The sequence below is a fragment of the Drosophila subobscura genome, chromosome E (assembly GCF_008121235.1).
Source record: "Drosophila subobscura isolate 14011-0131.10 chromosome E, UCBerk_Dsub_1.0, whole genome shotgun sequence".
NCBI classification, from domain to species: Eukaryota; Metazoa; Arthropoda; class Insecta; order Diptera; family Drosophilidae; genus Drosophila; species Drosophila subobscura.
The window spans coordinates 19,461,985-19,481,216 of record NC_048531.1 but is presented as its reverse complement, the minus strand read 5'-3'; the positions used below and the strand labels follow the sequence as shown (position 1 = coordinate 19,481,216).

General features: G+C 53.3%; 6 protein-coding genes across 8 annotated transcripts in view; 3 read left to right on the top strand and 3 right to left on the bottom strand.

Annotated features, from left to right (window-relative positions):
• The window catches only part of LOC117890010, a 39,341-nt gene extending 30,231 nt beyond the window's left edge, over positions 1–9,110 (top strand). The window contains exons 5-10 of the mRNA XM_034794609.1: positions 1,040–1,240; positions 5,471–6,989; positions 7,059–8,281; positions 8,367–8,537; positions 8,595–8,712; positions 8,779–9,110. Of these exons, the coding sequence (XP_034650500.1) occupies positions 1,040–1,240; positions 5,471–6,989; positions 7,059–8,281; positions 8,367–8,537; positions 8,595–8,712; positions 8,779–8,809 (3,263 nt within the window). The 3' untranslated portion in view covers positions 8,810–9,110. The remainder of the gene's footprint in view (positions 1–1,039; positions 1,241–5,470; positions 6,990–7,058; positions 8,282–8,366; positions 8,538–8,594; positions 8,713–8,778) is intronic.
• Positions 5–884, bottom strand: LOC117890013. The gene has a single exon (XM_034794612.1). The coding sequence runs from the start codon at positions 859–861 to the stop codon at positions 31–33; it is 831 nt and encodes a 276-aa protein (XP_034650503.1). The 5' UTR covers positions 862–884; the 3' UTR covers positions 5–30.
• Positions 9,082–10,983, bottom strand: LOC117890011 (tRNA pseudouridine(38/39) synthase). Its single transcript, XM_034794610.1, has 5 exons — positions 10,616–10,983; positions 10,464–10,555; positions 9,917–10,399; positions 9,293–9,853; positions 9,082–9,237 (listed from the first exon to the last, which is right to left on the bottom strand). Exons 1-5 carry the CDS (start codon positions 10,897–10,899, stop codon positions 9,170–9,172), a joined length of 1,488 nt encoding a protein of 495 aa, XP_034650501.1. The 5' UTR covers positions 10,900–10,983; the 3' UTR covers positions 9,082–9,169.
• A 270-nt stretch (positions 10,984–11,253) lies between these two features.
• On the top strand, positions 11,254–13,965 carry LOC117890111 (F-box only protein 42). Its single transcript, XM_034794780.1, has 3 exons — positions 11,254–11,671; positions 11,748–13,132; positions 13,202–13,965. The coding sequence occupies exons 1-3, from the start codon at positions 11,479–11,481 to the stop codon at positions 13,640–13,642; spliced, it is 2,019 nt and encodes a 672-aa protein (XP_034650671.1). The 5' UTR covers positions 11,254–11,478; the 3' UTR covers positions 13,643–13,965.
• On the bottom strand, positions 13,854–19,011 carry LOC117890113 (divergent protein kinase domain 2A). 2 transcript variants are annotated; one of them, XM_034794783.1, is made up of 2 exons: positions 18,878–19,011; positions 13,854–15,026 (listed from the first exon to the last, which is right to left on the bottom strand). In XM_034794783.1, the coding sequence occupies exon 2, from the start codon at positions 15,015–15,017 to the stop codon at positions 13,965–13,967; it is 1,053 nt and encodes a 350-aa protein (XP_034650674.1). In that variant the 5' UTR covers positions 15,018–15,026; positions 18,878–19,011; the 3' UTR covers positions 13,854–13,964. The 2 variants fall into 2 exon arrangements, with proteins under 2 accessions (XP_034650674.1, XP_034650675.1); XM_034794784.1 differs by lacking the exon at positions 18,878–19,011 and adding an exon at positions 15,198–15,300.
• On the top strand, positions 16,093–19,166 carry LOC117890112. Of its 2 annotated transcripts, XM_034794782.1 has the most exons (3): positions 16,093–16,294; positions 16,335–16,470; positions 17,760–19,166. In XM_034794782.1, the coding sequence occupies exon 3, from the start codon at positions 17,760–17,762 to the stop codon at positions 19,041–19,043; it is 1,284 nt and encodes a 427-aa protein (XP_034650673.1). In that variant the 5' UTR covers positions 16,093–16,294; positions 16,335–16,470; the 3' UTR covers positions 19,044–19,166. The 2 variants fall into 2 exon arrangements, with proteins under 2 accessions (XP_034650673.1, XP_034650672.1); XM_034794781.1 differs by lacking the exons at positions 16,093–16,294; positions 16,335–16,470 and adding an exon at positions 16,592–16,724.
• The last annotated feature ends 66 nt before the right edge of the window (positions 19,167–19,232 follow it).

Below are 19,232 nucleotides of genomic sequence, written 5' to 3'. Positions count from 1 at the left end.
GAACCCCCCGAAAACACCTTCCGCTAATTTTTATTTGCGACCCAACAATATTTGCGGCAAGTGGCTGCAATCGTGGAGCTGCCAGTGGCAGTTGGAGTCCGCAGAGGCACCTCCCAGGTAGCTCAGTCCGTCGAGGACACACAATTTGCTGGCCATGTGGCTGGGGGCAGTGTGCAGCACTAGGCTCGTGTTGTCTTGCTGCTGCAACATGCTGACGAACCAGCGGCTACGATTGTCGCACACATTGACCAGACGCAGCCAGTTGGGATCCCTGTCCGGTGGCTGCTCCTGCACCTGCCACATGCTGCAGTTGCTGTTGGCTCCCAGCTCCAGGCGGTGTCCACCCAAGGCATAGAGCATCTCGCGCTCGTGTTGCAGGCACAGCCAGCGGCTGCGGAGGATGAGCCGCAGAGAGCGGGGCAGACTCTGCCACATGTTCTGCAGCTGGGGACTCCATAGTTCCGGCTGCTGCGTTTGTAGACGCCACAGAGTCCGGGCAAAGTTGGACCTCATCCCACCGTCCAGTCGTTTAGAGCGTCGCAGGTGCCAGTAGAGTCCCATCCAGAGCTGCAGCTTGAGGGGATTGCTGGGCTCCAGCAGCTGCTGCAACTCCAAGAGACTTTTCCCCACCGCCAGAGCATCTGTCCAGGGCAAGTTCCATGCCACACGCTGCTGCTGCTCCGGCTGCAGGGCCTGGCTCATCCTCCCAGTCCACTCCTCGAAGTCCCTGTGGCTGCCATTCAGATGGCGGAGCACCAGTTCGGGCAGCGTTCCGTACAGATCCCCGTTGACGATCGCTCTGGCGAGACCAAAGTGAAGTGCAAGTCCCAGCCACACTCTGAACTGGAGAGGCTCAACCATTTTGGTGGAAAATTGCAATCAAACTGTTTGTGGAATTTCCTTATTCGTCGAGATTGGCACTCCTCTCGCTCTTATCATCCAATTATCACTTGTGCAGCATTATCTATGGGGACTCTTACGCACTGAACCATCAGCCAGAGGCTAATAAACTCAATTTCGTTTCCTTATCCTTTTGCAGGTCACCTTCCGGACTACAAACTGGTCACAGCCGTGCCAGTTGTTGTCCTGGATGATGAGCAAAAGCCCGCACCTATTCCAGCCAACGAAATGGGCCACACGCACAACAACAATAAGAACAGCAGCAACAGCAGCAATGACGTCAGCAGCAGCCACAGCAGCTCCTCCACGACTGGCTCCCTCGCCAACACCACTCGGAACGGTAAGTACTGCCCAAAAATAGATTGCCCAAATCCCCTGGAATTGATTTTGCCCATCAAGTGCTGCTCTGACGGCGCCTCGAGTGCCATCAAAGTGAGATTTCATCTGCTGCCGCTGGCTGTTTACGGGGGGAAGCTGCTCCATAAATTATGCCACGCTCCAAGAGATTGGAGAGCGTTGTCAACGCGGCATTTGTGGAGCTAATTTTAAAGCATATTTTAATTGAAGCAATTAATTTTCCATCAGCTCTTTGGCTGCACAGCTCCACTCCTCATTCCGGAGTGGCTTCCGTGTTTAGTGCGGTGCGGCGGAGGAGGGGAAATCAGCGCCAAATCAGTTTGCAATTGTCATCGATACGTCGCGTACTTATGGGGGGACTCCGAAATACCGTATTGACCCGATTTCGCATCAATGAGCGCCGCTGCTGCTGCTGCTGCTGCCTCTGCCATTGTCGCTGTCGTTGTCGTCGCTGTAATGCGATCCGATGATGTCTGCAACTGGAATTTGTATTGTTTCCAGAGTGAAGGCAGCAGCAGCGGCAGATGGGAGTCAGACCCAGCCCACGGCACAAGCTGTGGCTTCGCTCGGGAGGGTCGGGAAGCGGTGAAGCTATAAGTGGAGCCACCACCCACCACCACCCGTACCCAAAAGCCGAGCGACCAAGTGTGACAAAGCTGGGCATTATGCGCCATTTGGCTGACATTCCCCTACAGTTGGGTCGCGGGGTGCGGGGTGCAGGGTGCAGTCTTTCCCATTGATTCGCATAAAGAGTGCGGCCCTGTTATGTGATTGAGGGTTTATTGTGGGTTACAGTGGGTGGGTGGAGTGGGGAAGTGGGTAAACAGGAAGTAGTTTGTTGAAAGGTGCGGAAATTATGTGAAACGAAACATCATCTCGCATTTGCCAGCAACTTTCCCCGCTTCACTTTTGCACGACTGCTCCTGGCCTGTTCACTGATGATCGATCCGAGAGTTCTGGCAACAAAAATTCAAATAATGCCCGGTACCACCTGCTCCACAGTGCCAGAGATCTCTCTGCTCTCCGTTCTCTCTCTCTCCCTGCAGACCACAAAACCGTTTGATGATTGCATTCTCTTGCTCTCGCTCTCGCTCTCTCGGTCTCCCGCTCCCTCTCTCAAACGTTTGCCGACAAAGCGGTTAAACAGCTGCCGCACGAAGTGCTCGCTGTGTCAGTGTGGGGCAGGGGAGAGGGTACACAAGTTATGCCAAGTTTTATCAGGTGCAGCTGTTGAAAGATAAAGATTCATCTAGCAGTCATCCATCTGTAAGCGTCATTCCACAGGCACAGAGTCGCTGCCATCGCCATCGCGATTGCCTTTGCCTTTGCCATTGCCATTGCCATTGCATGTTCAAGCCACATTCTATGCGGGGAGGTTCATTGAGCTTAATGCCGCACTTAATTGGTTTTAATTAGGGTTTCGCCAAAAGTGTGTGTGTGTGTGTGTTCGCCTCAAGGTCAATTCGAGTATTATAAAGTCATATATTCGATACTCGATACATTGTATGGATACATCTGCAAATTGCTTTCATCGTCATCGAAATGCGCAAGAACAAAAAGATGAGAAATCAATAAGCGCCCAATTTCCCACCTCCTTCTTCTCTTCTCTTCTCTTCTCTTCTTCTTCGCGACTCAGCCAGCTGTCGGCGGGCGCGCACACTCGATCCACGATCCACCACATAAATGCTATAATTTTCGGTCCAGTTGAGGATTGTGGATTGAGTATCGTTTTTTGTGCCCTGCCCTCCTGCCGATCGATCCTCGGATCTGCCGACCCTCCTCTCTGCTGGCGCTGCACGCATGCGCATTTATTGTGGATTATCGCTTATTACATGTTCTTCTTGACTTGATTTCTGTTGCCAAACCGATTATCGATCTCTCATTGCCTCCCATTCCATTCCATTCCATTTGGTTTCCATTTGGTTTCGTTTCCATTCCGTTATGGGTTGGCTGGCAACTTCTGCTTTGGAAGATGCGTTGGGAAGAAGCTCTGGAATTTCTCAAGCAATCGACATTCGTACGTGAGATATTATGTTGCCTGATTTCGATTCTGATGTTGATTTGGTATGATCTCTGGCTCTTTGCATATACACACAAACATTTACATACATAAATATGTACATATGTATACGTAAATGTAGAGTGTGTATTTTGCATCTGTATCTTTCCCATGGCTTGGCTTATGCCCGAATTTCTGATGAATTGCAATTGGTATTGAGGCATTCCTTTGTGGTTTCCTTTGATCTCCTCCCAAGAAGTCGCCGTTCACAGCAGTCAGTCTGGCAACACTGGCCACACAAGCCCCCACTCTCTCTCTCTCTCTCTCTCTCCCTCGTTCACCACTTGAGATGCAGTTCTAAGCTGCAGTCTCTGCCTCCACCTCCTTCTCCTCTCAAATGGTTGTGCCTCAGCATCGCTTGCATGTCAGCCGGCAAAATTGCAACAAAGCCATCTCCGACATGGATGGGGAGTAGAAGTAGGTGGAGGAGGAGGAGGGGGAGGCATGAATGGAATGGAGCAGAGGCATAGGAAGAGGAAACGGTCTGGAGCTGGAGCTGGAGCTGGAGCTCTTGGGGCTGGCGGGCATTTGACACCGTCTTGAAAGTTAAGTGGGTGTAGAATTTGTGGCATGTGGCCGGCGGTGACTGCCACAGCCATAGACAGAGATGGAGGAGGAGGAGGAGAAGTTTGCTGGCGAGGCTGGGTCTTTTGGAGTGTGGCTGAGGTTGTCATATAATTGATGCCCGCGCGCCGTTTCCTATTATTGTTTAACACTCTGCGGCTGCGGCTGCCGCTGCTGCTGCCTCTCCTCCTCCCCATCCTCGAGCTGTGTGATTGCAATGGTGAAAACTTTAATCAAAGGCGAACTCGGTCAGGCCTTGGGTGGAGTTTGGAGCGGCTGTCAACCTGCATTGGGTCCGCCGCCGACGCCGCCATGGCACGCCACAGCCTCATCATCATCCGGTCTTCCAACGCCCACACATGGCCTGAACCTGGACCCGAGGCCTGCGGCTGGGCTGCGGCTATTAAACAACTTTGGCACGAGTCAGCCAAAGGAGTCGGAGTCCGCCAGAGATGTGGTGCCCAGAGATCACTGGTCGCTGGCTGCGCTGCACCGCAAGAGCTGTGATTCCTGGCTGTGCCGTTTCCAGTGATATTCCGCGACCTGAGTCACCGTTTCGCATCACTGGCTCACCCCCGCTCCAATCACTTAATGTCGCTGATGAAAATAGTTTTGGAAATGTTATTGCTAGTGCCGCATAATGCGATTCGAAGTCAATGGATATGCGATGCCCGGTGTGTGTCTGTGCCTCCCCGATCTGAGGATCTCCACTCTGCCTCCCCGTGCGTGTGCATGTTTTATGCTAATTGTTGGTAAATGCCCCATCCCGCTCTAATCGCCATCTGGTCATCTCTGTCTTGCGCCAGGCGATAAATATGGAACAAGCGCATAAATTTGTTTATTAACGAGACTCGCAGAGGAGTTTGGAAGAGTTCGAAGAGCGAAGAGCGAAGAGCGAGCGAAGAGGTTCTCCCCCTCCCTGTTGGAAGTGTTGCCAACTGCTGTTAAAGCTGAATCGTTAAAATATTTTACGATCCTATTAGATAGCCATTGGGCAATGGGCAATACGAGTCCATTTCGTGATTGGTTATGCTCTATTAGTAATTGAGGTGTGTTTAGAGCTTAATAACTGAACAGAGCCAGAGCCAGAGCCACGATCTGCCAAGCGATGGGGTTCTCATTCTAATTCTAATGGAATCTGGATAGCACTTACTTACCTTCACGCTTGGGTGCCTCGCACTGCGGAATGTGCTTAAGTGAATGCTGAAGAATCGCAGAGAGACTCTCGCTTCTCCCTTGACCACTGGGCTCTCCCCTCTGCCACGTGTCAAAAGGCTTCAACGTCAGCGCAGGAGGGTCGAAAGATCTTTGAAGCCGACCTCTGGGTGCGCAACCACAACGGCATCCATGTAATCCAACACCAGGCAGCTGCGGCACGTGGCACGCAGCCCGACCACAGATGGGGAGCTTGTCATTGGTCATGTCCAAGGGCCACAATCCATATTGATGTGTTGGACATTTCTCATCCTGTGACACGGCCCCGTCACTGCCTCCAGTTTGTCCAGCCATGGCCTGTGGCGAGGCGTCGAGATCTATTAAAGTGTTATAATTAAGTTGGAAATCGCTTGCTGATTGCCTCTCTCGTTGCAGTGTTCACCTGGGGCAAGCGCATGAGCCGCAAACTGGATCTGCTGAAGCGGAGCGATTCCCCCGCATCCCACAAGTCGCACACCGACCTGCGCAGCCTCTTCCACTCGCCAACGCACCACAAGAGCAGCTCAGCGAGTCCCAGTCCCAGCCCCGGCTCGGCCAAGGCATCCCCGTCACCCACTGGCGGCTATCAGAGCAGCACCTTGAAGAAGTGCAAATCGGGACCCATTGAGACCATCAAGCAGCGTCAGCACCAGAATCAAAATCAGCAGCAGCAGCAGCAGCTCCAGCAGCAGCAGCAGCAGCAGCATCAGTCTGTGCAGGATGGCAGCCAGAGTGCTCATTGCACGCCCACGCATCAGGTGCACTACCAGGCGGCGGCACGCCCACAGAAGGCGCTGAAGAACTTCTTCCATCGGATTGGGTCGACGGGCATGCTGAATCATCGCTCGCACAATCTCCTGAAGGCCTCGGAGGCGGCCCAGCAGGCCGCGCCGGCAGCCACGACGCTGTACAGGAGCAGCTCCACCAGCCAGCTGTCCAGCTCCTCCTACATCAAGTGCGACGATCCCACCGAGGGCCTCAATCTCCAGCGGGAGCAGAGGGAGCAGCGAGAGCAGAGACTCCCCCGCATCGCCAGCCTCAAGTCCAGCAGCTGCGACGACATCGCCAAGGTGAGCAGCTGCCTGACGGCCAGCAGCAGCGGCGGCAGCGCCGTCGTCAGCCTCGGCTCTCCGCCCAGTGGAGGCAATGCCACGGGCGGCACAGCGGCCACAGGGGGATCCGGGGGCCAGCACGATGCATCGCGTCGGGGCGCCTTTCCCTACGCCTTTCTGCGCTCCCGCCTCTCGGTTCTGCCGGAGGAGAACCACGGCTCGGGTGCGGGCCACCTGAAGCACCAGCAGCACCAGCAGCAGCAGATGGAGCGGCGCGAGCAGCTGCACCAGGAGATAGTCACCATCCTCAGCCGGTCGCCGCTGCCCCACAGAGGCTCCCCCGAGCAGCAGATGGGCAGAGCGGATGTGTCGCGCAACGACAGCATCACGTCCAAGGACTGGGAACCACTTTACCAAAGATTAAGTAGTTGTCTGAGTTCGAACGAGTCCGGCTACGACAGCGACGGGGGTGTGGGCGGCAGCGGCGGCGGCGGCGTCCGGCAGGGCAATAATCTAAGCATCTCCGGCGGAGATACGGAATCTATTGCCTCGGGCACCCTCAAGCGCAACTCGTTGATCTCGCTCAGCTCCTCGGAGGGAGTGGGAATGGGAATGGGATCTGGGTCGGGCTCCGGGCAGCGCAACAGCAGCATCTGCAGTGCTCCCGTTTCCCTGGGCGGCTACAACTACGACTACGAGACGGAGACGATACGCCGCCGGTTCCGGCAGCTGAAGCTGGAGCGCAAGTGCCAGGAGGACCACATCGGCATCGTCCTCTCTCCCAAGACGGTGATGACCAGCAGCAACGAGCAGCAGTATCGGTATCTCATCGTGGAACTAGAGCCCTACGGCATGGCCCAAAGGTGAGTATTCTGCGGGGTTCCAAATTCGAGGGATCTTTATTCTAATCTCCACATTCTTCCACCCCTCAGGGACGGTCGCCTTCGGCTGGGCGATGAGATTGTGAACGTGAATGGGAAACATTTGCGGGGCATCCAGTCCTTCGCCGAGGTCCAGCGCCTGCTGAGCATCTTCGTGGACAACTGCATTGACCTGGTGATAGCGCACGACGAGATCACCACCGTCACCGACTTCTATACCAAAATCCGCATCGATGGGATGAGCACACAACGCCACAGGCTGAGCTATGTGCAGCGCACCCAGAGCACGGACAGCCTGACCAGCATGCAGAGCCTCCAGCTGCAGGCGGAGGGCGGCAGGCGGGAGGACGGAGAGCGGCCGAATGGGGGCGAGGACCAGTGCGACGCCCGGTCGATGGCCAGTGTCAGCACACTGCCCACGCCCATGCCCCTGATGCAGCACCGCCGCAGCTCCACGCCACGCCACTCGCTGGACGTGAGTGCGCCGGAGCACGAGCTGCTGCGACGACGAGCACGCAGCTCCTCAGGTCAGCGCTCTAGCTTGGTTCTAACACCGACACCGCTCTTTAACAACCAAGGCAGCAGCAGCAGCTGCTCCTCCTCGCCCAACCACCGGGCGAGCGAGAATGCCGACGAGAACGTGTCCTACACGCCCGTCTATGCGAATCGAGCGGCGAGCGTGTGCGTGGCCTCCTCGCTGGCGGACGACGAGAAGTGGCAGCTGCTGGCCCGCAAGCGGTGCTCCGAGGGCTCCGCCCTGCCGCCACCCGGCTCTCCCGGCGGCCCCCAGCAGTTCGGCCAGCGCACCCATTACGCCCGCAACTCCATTAACCTGGCCAACTCGCACTACCGCTCGCTGCGGTTCGCTCACTCGCGTCTCAGCTCCTCGCGGCTGAGCCTGTTCATGCAGACGCCGCCTAACAATCTAACCGAGGGCGTGGCAGCACCCCCAAGCCCCCAAACAACAACCACAACAACAACAACAACTGATCTCACTAACAACCAGACGCAGCAGCAGCAACACCACCAATCACTATACATCAAGCACACGCCAAAGAGCGTCTCACTATTCTCGCCTAATCCATATGTTAATGCCTCATCCTCACCAGCCTCGGCATCGGCATCGGCAACGGCATCAGCGACAGTCAGTTCCGGCTCATCTCTGGCACCGCCTGCCGCCGCACTAATGCATCATCGTCCATCGCTGCCGGTGGCCAAGCTAACAATTCGCGACGAGGAAATGGCCGAGGTCATCCGAGCCTCCATGAGCGAGGGTGAGAATCGTTAACCCCAAATAACCCTAATCCCCAATGTGCGGTGGAGAACTTGCATTGATTGAAGAACCATTCCATCTTCCAGGCAGTGGTCGTTGCACAGCCAAGAGCATTACCTTCTTCAAGGGTCCCGGGCTTAAGTCCCTGGGCTTCAGCATTGTGGGTGGACGCGACTCGCCCAAGGGCAACATGGGCATCTTTGTGAAGACGGTCTTTCCATCTGGTCAGGCAGCAGACGATGGCACCTTGCAAGCGGGTAAGCTAAACGTTTAAAATCTGAAAATCTTAACATATAAATCTCTCCGACCCACAGGCGATGAGATCGTGGAGATCAATGGCAACTCTGTGCAGGGCATGAGTCACGCCGAAACCATAGGGCTATTCAAGAATGTGCGAGAGGGCGCCATTGGGCTGAAGATCTTGAGAAGAAAGTAAGTAGGAATCAAGAATTCTACTCAATGGGAGAGTAACTGATTCATAATTATCTTTCCTTGCAGACTGCAGAAAGCGAAATCTATGGGCACGTAGAGCTTTGTCTTTGGAATCCCAATTAACTGGAATACCTGATTGTGGACAAACTGCTTTGTTGAACCAAGTTAAATGTACATTTCAGCAACTAAGTGAAGCCTTCTTTCGTTTTGTTATCGTACAAAGAACTATTCATATAGATGACTCTTATAGGCACTAGCATAAACCCATAACTGTAGCACCTAAGCAATTGTACGGAGTTACAATCTAAACTAAAATCTATTACTTACCTAGACTCTATGCTAAGCTTCGAAACGTTGTACAAGTTCATGAATATTAATATATATTTACTCTAAAAGTGCACAATTACAGCGACATGCTTTTCCGATATAAGTACGGCCGCTGTATGGCCGAGATGATTCAGCTTTCATCCTTGACTATCAGTCGTTGCTTTTTCACAAAGTGCTCAATGCGATTCTCCAGGCTCTCTGCAAAGTCAATTCAATTACAAAATAAACTTTGCACTTGCCGCAAAGCACTCACCACAGCGCTTGCGTTCCAGAAGAGGCAGATACTGCCGCGGCTTGACCGAGTCCTGTAGCAGCAGGACCTGCGCTGTCACACTTTCTTTTTGGTGGTAGTTCGTTTCCAACAGGTTCTCCAGCTCCTGGAGAACATTTCGTATCATGGTGCTCTTCACACTGAACTGCGTCCACTCGCTTTGGACGTTCTCGATGAGCTTCTGCAAGTTCTCCTCGTTGTAAATCCAATTTGTGAGATCTTTTTCCACCGCAGAATTCTCGTTGATTTCCACTTCCATTGCAGACGTGTCCATGGCCTCGTCATCTTCGTCACCATCAGCTGGATGATGGTTCAATTTCCTCGTCGTCCTGTCTCGAAAATCACAATGGAACAGATTCAGGGGCAGGCCAAGGGCGGGCGTGTACTGTGGCTTGCAAGGATTAGTTTCCACATCGAGAAGGTCGCTAACAATGCGAGGCTGCTCTCTTTGCTGACCCACTAGCAGCAGCACGGCCATGATGCACCTTATCTGATGCCAGAGGAAGGCATTTGCTTTGATCTCCAGATAATACATATCATAACCTATTGCAAGACGAAAACAATAAGTCCCAGCAAATGGAACCGATAACCTCATGGCATATTTACCTGTATGGTTTAATCTCTCTTCGCAGGGCGCCACACGCGCTGCCTGCAGATTCCTTATAAATTTCGTGACACCATTGTGCACATCCATTTTGCAAAAGTTCCTAAAATCAGAATGTCCAACCAGCAGCTTGCAGGCCTCCTGCATGGCTTCAATGTCTAAGTCACCCTTGGGGAAGTAGTACCGGTAGCTACGCGAGGTGCAGTCAAAGCGTGCACTGTAGACAGGGCTTCGCAGCGGCATCCAGGCTACACACTGAATGTTCTTGGGAAGCACCCGGTTGAGGAGGCCACAGTAGTCGATTTCGGAGGAGAGGGCAGCAGATTCCAGCTGAGTCTCAGGCGCATGCTTGCTGCGCAAATCGATTGAGATAACCTGGCAGAAGGCGCTAACTTCCTTGTCCGTGCGTCCACAGCGATGGTAGTTGGATGTGGCACGTGATTCGATGAGGCAAGTACGCGTCAGGGCACGAAACAAATGGGACTCTGATTCCAAAGGGGGAGCACAAAATAGTTTTAATTGGTAAAGTTAAAAGTAAGTTGAACCCACCAATGGTGTCGTTGGAGTCCTCCTGGCAGGCGAAACCCTGGTAGTCCCAGCCAAAGTAGGTTACTTTCAACAAAACATGACGCCTATGAGCGCTGCGAAGGGAAAAAGCAATAAGAAATCTCATTTGGAATCCTTAATGTGTGCCCACTTACCTACTCCAGTCGAACTTACGTTGTTTCTGCACCTTGCTGGACTGTGTCGACTCCTTTGGGACAGTGGCCTCCGTTTCTTTTCCCAACAATTCCGCATATTCCGCATTGCTTCGGTCATGTTCCGTTAGTTTCTTGTGCAGAAGATTTCTCAGCTGAAAGTTGTACGCCTCTAGTTGGACTATTTTATCAATCAGCTCCGTTTGACTCAGTTTTCCCAAAGCCTCTCGCGACAAACCCTTTTGGCGCTTATTTATGACCACCTTCTTGTCAGTTGTTGCACTCATTTTGGCCGTAAATAAAACGTAAACAAAGCGGCACGTGCAATTTGGCGATTGGGACAGTTTGCCATTCACAACGAAGCGCGGACGCAGCACAAAATTGCTGGAAGAAGAAACAAACTTGAAGAAATTTAATTTTATATAAAATTGATCTACAAGGAGAATCTACAAACTTCGTTTTATTAGCGGTTTTACTCAAGGTGCTCACATGGTTTAATAAAAAGGGACTATGTAGGCTAATATCGTTTTTTTCTTAGTTTATTTACGGTATTCACATGTGGAAATGGACAAAGTATATTTCGGTATATTTCTGAGGGTCCGGAGTTATATTTTATTGACAAATCCACGGTCACACTGATCTCCACTGTTTATAAATCATTTTATATTTGTAAAACGTAAAAAACGCCGAATTCGAAAGCCAAATTGAGGCTGAAAGTCGAGCCTGGCTGTGCCCCTAGTGACTCCACACACTTGTGCCTGCTCCCCATCCCCATTTGCTGTTTCAGTGGCGCAGCATCTGAAGGTGAAGGACACCACAGTACGCAGAAGGACAGTACTCAGAAGGACACAAGGACAGGACCCACAATGGACACGTGCAATCACAAGGTCGACAGCGAGAATCACAATTGTGACATGACCCCAGCCTCGCCCCTGCTCTACGCCAGTCTGAATGTGCTGCCCGACGAGATTCTCGAGTTCATCTTCACCTACCTACCACCCTACGGGGACCTGGAGCACTGCAGCATCGTCTGCAAGCGCTGGCATGCCATTGTAAAGAGTGAGTATTCGCGTGGCTGCGATCGATGAAAACGATCACGGCATGCTCTATCTGCCTCCGCTCTATGCCTCCCCAGATCTCGTGCGCCGCTCGAAGTTCAACCTCGAGAAAGGCCTGACCGACTTTCGGTTGCGCTGGGAGGTCTTCTCGCCACAAACGGCCGCCGCTGCGAGCAGCTCACCCGTGGCCTTTATCGCTGGACGCTTTGCCCACTCGGCGGTGCGTCAGCGCAACTCCATGTATGTATTCGGCGGCGGATCCACCTCGGACACCACCTTCAACGATCTCTGGCGCTTCGATCTGACGCACATGCGCTGGGCCCGGCCTGTGGCCACGGGCACCTATCCTTCGCCCAAGGGCAGCGCCTCCATGGTGGCCTGGAAGGACCAGCTCGTGCTATTTGGCGGCTGGCGCTACCCCTCGCTGCATCCGCCCTACCAGCCGTGGTGCCTGTTCGACGAGCTGCACTACTACGATCTCGGAAAGAATCGCTGGCTGCTGCGGAACACCATGCCCTGTCCGCCGCCCATGGCTGGCCACTCGGCCACGGTGCACGGCGACCGCATGGTGGTGTTCGGTGGCTACCAGATCACAGACGATGTCAACATCAACTCCAACGACACTTGGGTTCTGGACCTGCCCGAGCAGCGCTGGTGGCAGCCTCTCTTCGTGGGCAACACGCGGCCCAGTGCGAGATACGGACAAATCCAGATCGAGCTGGACAAGAATCATCTTCTGGTCGTGGGCGGCTGTGGCGGCGCCAATCGGGTCTACACGGACGCCTGGCTGCTGGACATGACGAGAGATGTGTGGTCGTGGAAGACGCTGACGGTGCGCAACAAGCGCTTCGGGGCCGTCCACATGTGGTGCAATCCCGGCTGCAAGGTCAACAACTACCTCGTGGTGGTGGGCCCCTCGCCCAACATGCCGCAAGACTTTCAAATGATGAAGCAGAGTCGGGTGCCCGTGGTCGGGGGACGCGGCCAGCCGCCACCCAATCCTCACCAGAATATGCCCCAGCGGGGCCAGCGTATCCTGATGCCAGAGCGCCGATTAGCTGGCGGCCTGGCAGGCGGCTTGGGCCAAAACCGTGCGAATCGTGTCGGGGCGGGCGGAGGAGCGGGCGGCGCTCTGGCTCCGCAGGAACAGTATTTGGCCAATCGACGGGCCATTCTCAACCAGCACATGCAGCAGGCGCAGCAGTTCATGCACAACAACAATGTGAACAACAACAACAACAATTATCAGCCACGATCCGGTCGCTTGAGCGATTTGCACGCGCCCCCGGCCCCGGCCCCAGCCGCCGCAGCTCCTTCGCCACCCTCACCGCCAGTGCGTGCTCCCTCGCTGGCCGCTGCCGATGGGGACGTGGATGCCGCCCAGCGTCTTCAGCGTAATCTGGCCCTGCGGTGTCGCGACAACGAGCCGCGACTGCCCAAGCGCTTTGATGAGATGTACGAGGTAAGTGGACCACCAAAACGATACCTTTTGCATCATTCCAAAGGTAATTGGTTCCTCCTCCCCACACAGGATCCCTTCCGAATGGCCGCCTTCAATGTGCCCACGCGGTCGCGCAGCGCTTCGCGAGATCACAATGAACGCATCCGCCGCATGGAGGAGAAGATGAATGCCATACGGAACTCGCGGCGGAGCGCGCCCGCCGCCGCCCAGGTGGAGCCCCAGCCGTTACGCGCGCCCTCCCCGAAGCGACTGCGCTGCAATGTGCAATCCCTGTTCGTGTGCGACATCTCGAGCATACTCAGCAGCAGCGAACCCGCCCTCGACTGGGTGGAGTACAAGAACTTTGGCGTGCTGCGGGGCGCACCCGATCGCCTCATCCTGTCCAGCCTCATTGCCGGCAATGGCGAGCTGATTCTGTTCGGCGGCGTCCACAAGGAGACCCTCACAGACATCACACACCACGTGTCCAATTCCATACACTTCCTGAGTTTTCCCCGTGATATTATTTAAGCTCGGATCGGGACCGGGACCGGGATTCCGGCCAGCCATACAGTAGCCAGCAGACACGATAGCCAATGTCTATGCCTATGTCTGTGTCTGCGTCTATGTCTGTGTTTCCCCCTCCTAAACCTAAACCTAAACCTAAACCTAACCCTTAACCTATACCTAAGTTAACGGCAGCAGCCAACTGCTGCTGCCTCTCCAAACTCCTTCAAAGAAGTTCGGGCAGAGTTCATTTGGACCGTTTATTGAGTGTAATGGATTAATGGATGAGTTGTACGATTAAACATGGTTACCTACTTAAATTAAAGTATCCTCCCGTATGTTACCCTTAATCCCGTCTTCTGTCCAGCAGCTCCTCGAGAAGCTTGATCAAGTCGTACGCCTGCTGGAAGCGCATATCACATGTCGCGTCGTCGCATCGCACGCATTGGTCCAGCAGCAGCTCCAGCCTCCCGTTGGCCAGATCCTGCAGAAGAAAGTCTTTGAGCAGCCGACAGGCCTGATACACGTTCGCGTCCAGCTGCTGGCCACCGCAAAATTCCTTCACATCGAACGTGAATCCATCGCCAGGCAGGGGTTCGTACTTCTGGGCGTTGCCCAGGGGAGCTGCCGCATCCACTAGGACCACAGAGTCCAGGTCGATCAGCAGCACTCGCTGGCTGGGCTCGTCAAAGGCCAGATTGTCGGCCGTCAAGTCCGTTAGGAAGAGGCGAAAGTCCGCAAAGCCAAAGGTGAGCTTCAGGGACAGCTGAAGCACTTGTCTGGCAATTTCCAGGCGCAGATCCTCGCCAGCAGCGGCGTTGTGCGACAGAGTGTGTCCTGCATAGGCTTGAAAATGGGTCAGGCCACACGCACCGTAGCTCCGTGGCACTGGAAACTCCAGCAGAAACAGCTCCTGCATCAGCAACGGGGTGACGCTGTGCATCATGTAGTACCAGATGGTGGCAGCCTCATGGCCGCGCTGCTCCAAGTAGCTCACGAAGCGAGGGGTCCCGCGTCCGCCATGGCAAAGATGGAACCCACCGGGACGCTCCGCCATCTCAAGAAATTCTCTTCGCAGGAAGTCCACATTGCGGTAAGACTGCCCGTTGGCCTTTCTCTTGGCCACCAGCTGGGACCCTTCATTCGAGTGGAGAAAGTAAATCTCCCGACGATCGAAGAGCAGAGCGATTCCCTTGAGCAGCTTGCTCCAGTCCGAGGGCTCGGCGATGGCCTCGAAGATTTCCTCGCACTGCCAACGCTGTCCGGCAAAGCAGGCCGGACACAGCCGCAGATCCCGCTCGAGATGTGCCCTGAATATATCCTTCTGTGGTCGTATCTGCAGATCCTGCAGCAGGGCCAGAATGAGCACAACTCTGAGATGTCCGGGCGACAGGTGCATGCCAGGGGGCTGCAAGAGAGAAAGAGAAGGGTCAGAGCAGCATGAGGAGGCTTGGCAAGCCATAAAACGAACCCACACGTGCGTGAACAAGTGTGTGAGCCAGCAAGTGTATGTGTGTGTGTGTGTGTTTGAGTGAATGTGCGTGAGGGCCCAGCCTCCCTTGAGAGGCCTCGACATTACCTGTTTCCCCCAGCCACATGCCAAACTTAAGGTCTGAGCCAAAGCAGCTGCCCCAGCTGAAGAACCAACCAACCGCCTGCAGGCATCCGAGGCCCAACACCGAAGTCGGAATACTCTACAGAGAAATCAAGTTAATCAAGGTTGTGATCCAATAAACTACAGCGAATCACGTCTATCAAAACAAACATTTAAAATTAGCTACGATTATGTGTGATTAGATAAGCAATTGTATTCCATCAAAGATCAGATAAGTTTGGCTCTTTAGTGGCTGCATAAATCCATGTACCCCGCACACGACACACACTCCCAGGGGAAGAGTATGCAAGATGGTTGGGCTTACAGAAATAACTTTGCTTGGCTTTGGTGTGGTGTGGCTTCTCCTTCGCTTCTGGCAGCTTCTCCTCGGCCTGAACTGAAGAAGAGGCAATTGAAAGGGTTCAAGGTTGGCAATCGCTGCCAGACGCTTAATTTGTAATCTCAACGAAGGCGGCAGAGCCACCATTATAAAGATTGCAGCACACAAGCGGCATCGGTAACGACATTTCCTTTAATTGTGGCTTCAAATGGGATATAGGAAGAGAAGTGTGTGCTCCTATGGTGCCATAGGAACGCTTGTGCTAGGGCAAAGAATCTGAAGTGTGTCTAAGAATCTAAGCTAACAGTGGGACATTCCTTTATCACCTTCATCAAAGCTGTTTGGCAGACACATTTCAGGGCGGAAGACTCCTCCCTAATCAGCAGCCGAGTGACCAAGAACTGAGAACATTGAGAGGCATGGCAAGAGAGAGGCAAGATCGGGCTCGCGAGAGAGCGGCCAGCGGTCGGATCGGACGCCGACGATCGCTTGGATACCTCTACCTGGCTGTGGCTGTTGGCTGTCCGTCAGATCAGTTGAAGGTGGCGCGTTGCGCTCAACGGTTCTCAGTTCTCGGTTCTCTGTTCCATTTGCTCGTTTACGTTCTCGATCAGCCTCGTTCTCCGCGACGAACAGCTGGTTGCGTCTGTTTTGGTTTGCCGTGTGCGATCCGATCAGCATATAAAGTCCGCGATATCGGTCAAGTTCAGCCGACTGACTCCCTCCTCGGCTGCCAAAGCATAAAAAGCGGCGAACAATTTGTTGCCCAAGAATTCGCGTAAAATTCACTTTTATTCTCGTGAACTATTCGATCCAATTGAATTTCAACACTTTACAGAACTACAGCCATACACTATACAGATCCCCAGCCAGTTGCGATCGCTTTTGTTTGAAAAGAATTTGTCACAGTGCCAAAAGGTGTGTTTCTGCTTGGAAAAATATCCACTCAAATAATCCAATTTTGTTTCAAAAATCACCCAAATACCAAAATCATAAAGAATTTGTTTTAAGGTCGCCCACAAATCTGTGAACCCTTCACCCCTTTCCCCTCGAAGGTGATTTTTATGCAATATTGAATTGCGATTCAGGAGGGGGACAGAAGTAAAGCAAACAATCTGCGCCGCAATATATGTATGAGAGATCACGAGATAATTGATTGTCTCCGGGGTAAGGTAAACAAACAATCGTTGGGGTTCGTACTCAGGAATCCCAAATGCTCAAAATCGAAGATTAACACTTTGTCGATGATCAGCTAACTTCTCGATGGAGCCGAGCCCGCATTTTACATATGCACGCTACCATTTCTGGACATAGTCCATTAGCTGTAAACAGTTTCTGCAGGGATTCTCGTATAATTCGTTAATTTCAGTAATTTAGAGAGTACTTCGGGATGCACATAAGTATGCGTTCGATGCTCCGATAGTTCCCTTGGAAGTCACCATAGCCTAGACAACTAAAATGTATAGAAAAACACTTTAAACCGGTTATGTATTACCCCCTGAGCAAAATCAACACTCAAATATAAATAGGCAAACGAAGCCCCCTCCAAATAAACACATATACACATACTCGTACATGTGTATGTACATACATATGTATGTATGAATGCGAATGCCGGCATTAGATGTGAATAACTAACTGGACGACAGACCGACACTCCGTAGTATTATTCTGGCTTATTGATAAACGAAATACGTCTGGCATAAGTATGTATGTACGAGTGTGTATGTAGATGTATGGCACGTTCTTGGCAATGACTAAGGAAATCCAAGACAGCTTTAGCAATTCAATTTAATTGATATATTTCCATCCAAATTGTCGGTGTACGGTGCACAACGGGGGAATGCCCTTGAACAGTACAGGGGCAGGGCATTCTAAAATGATGTTTTCTTATCAAATCAGATCGCCCAAAAAGAAACTATCGTAACAGATGGAGAGACACTCCCTCTTGGGAGACATGTGGTTCCCTAATCGGTTAACTGCCAGCAAACAAAATTAATTTCAACCTTTTTCGTTCTCTATCTTTCTTTTTTTCGGCTGTTGTTTGGCGCTTCTCGCTTTCTATTCGCCCGACCCGAAATAGTTTCCATTATCTAAAGAATGATGGATGGCCCGCCATGGCACGAGCAAATTGGCAACCGGTTCTCCATCTCTTCTCTTCTCTTCACATCTCATCAATATTTATGGCCTTTCTCCGCCTCTTGCAGATGAACAGCTCTGCGATGGAAGTGGCCGTGACCCATCACAAGGAGCAGGCTAGCGTGGGCAGCCTGCTGGGACGCCGCTATGCTGAGCTTCTGCACGGGGAGAAATACACGGACTGCTTGTTCCACGTCTGCGAGGAGCAGTTGAAGTGCCACAAACTGATCCTGAGTGCCGCCAGTCCCGTCTTTGAGGCCATGTTCTTCGGACCGATGCAGGAGAGCGAGCCGCAGATCGAGATACACGACATCAGTGCGGCCATCTTCAAGGTCCTGCTCGAGTGCATATACACGGGCAGCGTGGACTTCAACAGCCTGGAGCTGGTGGCGTGTATTGAGCTCTACTACGCGGCGGAGAAGTATCTGCTGGACGAGCTGATAGCCGACTCGCTGGTGGCCATCACCAGGAAGCTGCGCTTCTCCAACATTCTGCCCGCCCTGGAGCTGAGTGTGTGCATGGGCCTGGACAGTCTGCTGGAGGTCTGCATGACCTTCTTTATGCGCTGCTGCGTGAACAATGCCCAGTACATGACCCATCTGAAGGAGCACTATGTCCACGTGTCCAAGGAGTGCGTCAAAACGATCATTGCCGCCTGCAAGGAGCCGCACAAGCTGCTCATTTGGTACGTCTACGAATGGACCCAGCAGGAGTGTGAGCAACTGGGCCTGGGACCCAGCGATGCGGACTTGGTGGTCCATTGCCTGGGGCCGGAGGCCAACTCGTGGCCAGTGAATGTGAATGCTTCCGAAGAGGCGCAATCTCCGGCTCCGGCTCCCATTGTCTCCGTGGAGCGCTGCTACTACAAGGCCTGTCGACCGTTCACAGTCGATGCAGAGTCTCCCTTATGGCGTCTCCGACTCAGGAGCCCCCGCTTCATCTCGCTCCTGGGAGTGGTCATCAACAGTCGCCTGCCCCCCAACCTGACCGGCAACTTTGGTCACGTTCAGGTTCAAATGCCGCTGGAGTACCGCGAGTCCCTGCGCCTGGACCTGTACGAGCTGCCGGCCGACGGCGAGGACGCCCCCAGCAATCCCGTGTGGAGTCATGTCATTCAAAATCAGAGCACGAAATACAATTGCGACTTGCACCTCAGCTGGCGGCGCGAGGAGGCGTGTGTACTTACCCCGGAGCTGTCCTACGAGCTGCAGATACGATGGGATGGCAGTGCCTACGGTGCAGAGTATCCTTGCAGCGTGCAGTCCTGTCTCGCCGATGGCATTCGCTTCATCGACAGCGACAGCTTCAGCGGCAGCCTGGTCAAGGGCTTGCGCTACGCCAATCTGGTGTAGCTGCGGGGTGCAGGGCGCCTGCGTCGCTCTCGTTTCTAGTTAGGCTTATTCTTAATCATTGTGTATTTATTGCCGTAAGTTAATGTACGCTGCGTCGGAGTTCATTAAACTTTCGAAAACGCTTCAAACAGATTGGAAAGATAACAACAACAACAAAAAGCCGGTTTACTTTGCGACTCTTGTTTGGAT